Source organism: Micromys minutus (genome assembly GCF_963924665.1).
Source record: "Micromys minutus genome assembly, chromosome: 16".
Classification (NCBI taxonomy): domain Eukaryota; kingdom Metazoa; phylum Chordata; class Mammalia; order Rodentia; family Muridae; genus Micromys; species Micromys minutus.
This window is the reverse complement of record NC_137985.1, coordinates 22,575,459-22,580,335: the sequence shown is the minus strand read 5'-3', so window position 1 is coordinate 22,580,335 and position 4,877 is coordinate 22,575,459. Positions and strand designations below refer to the sequence as shown.

Here is a 4,877-nt window from a genome sequence, read left to right as displayed (position 1 = left end):
TTTCTGAATTCTAGATTTTATATAGATTCATGAAATCATGTATGTGCATTTAACATATAGAAGTAAAGCTGTCTAAAGGAATGAAGGGAACTCATGGAAGTGAGGAGGGAAAGAATCGAGTGAGAGAATGCACCTGAACACCTCATAACACGTATGGAAATGTCCTTAGGAAACTCAGCACTTTACACAGGGAATACAAAACCCTTTAAAGAAGGCTGGTGAAAAAAGGCAAGAGCAGGGATCAGAACTCTGTACAGAAACCACACAGTTGAGAGTGGAGTGAGCTATTCAAATGCTAAAAGGATGAAACTGACAACAGCATTCAGTAGCTGGGCACAGTCATTCCTCTAAAGTGAAAAATAAAGACTTTCCCCGCACTCAAAAATGGAAGAAAATCTTCACGAGTAAACCTGCCTAGCAGAAAATATTTAAAGTTTTTCTGAAAGAAAAGAAAGGATACAGGTCAGAATGAGAGCTACATATGTAACAAAAATGCTAAAGAAGCAATAGGTGAATATAAAGTACAGAAATCCTCAGCACTCCCTCAGGAAATCCACCCCACAGACCCTACCTCCCACCCCCACAGTACAATGGCATCCCTTCAAGTGTGCTGGGGTCTACTGTACTGCCCAAAACACAAAGCAAGAAGATGGATGGATGGATGGATGGATGGATGGATGGATGGATGAATGGATGGACAGACAGAGAGATAAATGGATGGAGGGATAAAGGAAAAGAGAGATTGTGGGATAGATGAGTATAGGAAGGGAAGGAGAGATGAAGGAAGGGAGGGAGGAATAGAGGGAGAGGGAGAAAAAGATGGCATCCACACTGACAACAGGGCTGGTTGGTAAATAAGAAGTCTCTTTATTAGCACTTCAGTAAGAAGTTTCCAGCATTGTCATGGTGGTAACCAAGGGCTCAGCGTTTAGAGTCTCTCTGCTCAAGTCTGGTCACCCTTCGGGTCAAACATGAGGTAGACACTTGGGACACAGGCTGTTCATCAACGCTGGAGGCCTTCAACCTGGGAATCAGGGATGTGTTCAGCATTCCCTCATGAAAATGTGCAGCCAGTTGAAGTCAATGTCTGCTCCCAATCTTCACTTACTCTCCTCTTGTGGTGTAATGGCGGCTTGATCTATGAGAACCCTTGACAAAGCATGCTCTGTGTAGAATCTGGCATAAGGTCAGCACTTGATAAATGCTAGCACTGTATCTTCCTGGCATTTTTAAGCATGTGGCCTCCAGCTATGTGACAATCATTCCTTTCATGCACATCCCAACAGCAGCTACCAGAGTATCTCTCTTGGATAGCATGTGGTGACTGCCTCAGGTATGTCCCATCTATTGGGATGGTACTACCTCCTGACTTCCACTTCCTGGAACTATAGTAATATCCAGTTACGGTCTTGTATAAAGCACAAGCAGAGGCTGTATGGCCAAAAGCCCCTTGTTGGTGTCAGGTTTAAAACTTATATGCCCTCCTGCTGAGACCTGTGTCTCCAAGCAGAGTCAGAACGGCAACATGCACTTTTCCTTGCCCCCACTGGCTCTGTGTCCAGGCCCCTCACTCAGGAGAAGGTAAAGATCTCCATGTTGGGTCTCTCCCTTCTACCGCCAAGGCTAGATGCCCCACCCATCCAGGCCCTTACCTATGGGTCTCCTCCGTACCTTAGCATTCTGAGCAGGAAGTTCTGAAACTTGGATCATTGTACGAGTCACACCTGAGATGAGATACGCTGCAGAGGTCCAAAGGGAGGCTGCTGTCAGAACCTGTCTAGGTCTCAAACCCAAACCACAGCCTAAAAGCACGGGCTGGCTGGGAAGCACCAGCACAAGCCATTGCTCTGGGTAAACTTTAGAACTGGAGTCCAGGAAGAAGGCCTCAGCCTGGAGCCATGTGTAGGCAGGTACCGTGCAATAAGCACACAGTGATGTGAGTCAGAAAGGACAGAGGCCCTTGGAACTATGTGTCCCCAGATGATGCTGGAGCCAACAGATGTCACCTGCACCCACCTGCACCTCCTTGCCAGTGCTTACCTTCGTCTCACTTGATCGATCCGTTCCTGCATGACGTCATCCATCATTTCACTTGGCACTTGGAATATACGGGTGTGGCTAGAAAACATGATTTTGAGGTTTCTTGTGAACCTCAAAACTGTTAAGTTAACTGTACTGCCAAGGCTAAAGCAAGACTGGAAGTTGGGGTCAGTTCTGTCCAAACCGTAGAGAAAAATGGTTGGAAACTCCAGAGTCCATCGGCACGGAGCAAGGAAAAGAAAGCTGGCAATACAGTCAACAATATCTAGGAGTCCTAATGGGTTTCTAGAGAAATTTTCTCCTCTGGGTAGTTCTAAAATCCCCTCATTGCTTATCCTTCCCTAGGAGAGTCAGTGCATATTTGAATAGTCTACAATAATACATGAATACTCAAATCCTGAAGGCAAACTAAGCTTCCTGAGAAGTGTAGCTTCCTCAAGGGAAGAGCAAATCAGATGACAGGGCCACAGAGCAGGAAGGAGGAAAGCACACACACACACACACACACACACACACACACACACACACACACACTAGGATGCCTCTGCAGGAGGGATGAGGGGATGAGGTGACCTCAGGCCTGCCCCTCCTCCACCTGGAGTCCTAGCATCTTCAGGATCACGAGAGGCTGTGAGAACTAGCTGCACCAAGGTGGCAGGAAGGTCACATGCTTTTTCACAGAACTCTTGCCTCTGGCGCTCGGAGACCAAGGCAGTCGCAGACAGGGCTCTGGCTTCTGCATTTTAAGAGCTTATTTTCTTTTAGCTCCTTAAAATGCTGCCACTTCTGAACAATTCAAGTGCAAAACTAACGGGAATCTGAAACACATTCAGAAGCATTTAGGAAACAGAAAGCGAACCTAGTTCCCCAACTGCTGAAGTCACTTAAAAATGTACAAAACGTAAGCTTTCAAGATAGCAAGAATATTCCCCTAAGTCCCAAAGGCATGACTGAGGAATTTCTCTGCCAAAGGAGGTTGCATGTCTAGAGCAAAGTAGCTATATGTTTGATCTAGCCAGGCATCCTGGAGAGGGGCAGGCGCCCTCTCAATAAGACTCCGCTCCTCCCGGGTACCACACCTCCATCTTATAAACTGGATCCTTGTTCTTTCCTCCAGGACTTCTTGATTCGGGTCTGTTAACATATCAGACTTTGAGAGGTGGTGTTTCACCTAGAAATCCAGAGGCACACATAGTTACTAACCAACGTGCCCTTTGCCCAGGATCCATCACATCAAAGGTCATCAGCCTCACCCCACTTTCCCGCTTTCCCACCAACTCTGTTACCAAATCTCTGGTCACATGGATGTCATGTCCGTGGGTGGAAGGGACGTTGACGGACAACTTCTCCTTTATGCTCCGAGAAGCCTCTTCTTCTGTCTGGAGAGTGAACAATCCCCCTCTTGAAGTACCCAGCTCCATCTGATCACTCCCAAGTGCCTCCTCTCCTCTTCTTTCCCCTTTGCTCTTCCCATCACAACACACACACACACACACACACACACACACACACATACACACACACACATACACACACACAAACACACAAACATACACACAACCACACATTCATACATACATGCATATACATACATACATACATATACACACACACAAAATCACACATACACACTTACAACCACACACAAATAAACACACACATACATACATATACATACATACTTACATATACACAAACATACAAACTTACCACCACACACAAACATACACACACACATACATACACATACAAAACCACACATACACACTCACAACCACACACATAAACAAACACAAACATACACATACATATACATCTACACTTACAACCACACACATATACATGCACATGCATATACACACATACAAACACACATCTACACTCACTCACAATCACACACAAACATACACACACACACACACACACACACACACCACTTTCACTCCATCACTACAAGATTCTGAGCATAGCTCCCCCATTGCTATTCCCCTTGGAATCTCTGAGAAGCCCCACTAAGCCCTTGGGCCCTATCCCAAGGTACTCCTGGGACCACCTTGAGCAGAATTCCCTCCTCTAGAAGTTTGGTAAGTCAGTAACAATGCCAGAACTTCTCTTACCAGCCCTAAAGCTGACATTCTTTCAGACACTAGGATGAATTAAACTCCACTCTAGGCAGGGAATTTGGTAAACCATGAGTTTCTCAGTTGCATAGAGAATGGAGTCCTGGCTCCTATTTACCCTGCAGTCTAGAACTGTGGACAGTGAGTCAGAGAAGGGTTCTACTCACTCTGTTCAGCCAGTGCTGCACAACAGAAACAGCCTCGCTTTCTTCAACTTCAATGTCCTGGAACAAACGGGTAAGGTGACAACCTCAGAAACCCCAGAGAGTAGCTCCACACTCACCACTGAGACCAATGAGACATGACATGAGAGGTCTTCAGCAGGACTGCAGAAGGGTAGAAGATGGGCTGGGTACAGTTCCATATGGCCACCACTACTCACCGAGTTCACCCTTGGTGGGAAGGGTATCCCTACGCTCTTCCGGGCAAAGATGTACATAATCCATGTTGTAATGATCATCTTCAGACTTACAGAGGGCCTCCTTGGCTCCCTCCTTCCATTGAAGCTGCCTGAGAACTTGTAGGAAATGGCAAGGTTATTGAAGGGAGGTTCCCCCTGATTGTTTGGCAAGTGATGATGTGACAATGGCCTCCTTCAACTTCCAGGGTCAGAGTGCAGGCGGAAAAGAGGGGTTTCAAGATGTCTTCCTTATGATGGCTCAGAAGAGGAGGTGGTATACGAGATGAGGATAAACTATCCCCAGTAAAATCTCTGGA

The 4,877-nt window shown here is 46.3% G+C and overlaps 1 protein-coding gene across 1 annotated transcript; it reads right to left on the bottom strand.

Moving 5' to 3' along the window:
- Positions 1 to 1,672: 1,672 nt before the first annotated feature.
- SPATA19 (spermatogenesis associated 19) lies at positions 1,673 to 4,620 on the bottom strand (the record flags this gene model as incomplete). The annotated part of the gene is made up of 6 exons (XM_080929988.1): positions 1,673 to 1,739; positions 2,041 to 2,118; positions 3,120 to 3,211; positions 3,327 to 3,419; positions 4,328 to 4,384; positions 4,543 to 4,620. 6 exons carry the CDS (start codon positions 4,618 to 4,620, stop codon positions 1,673 to 1,675), a joined length of 465 nt encoding a protein of 154 aa, XP_080786114.1.
- Positions 4,621 to 4,877: the final 257 nt, after the last annotated feature.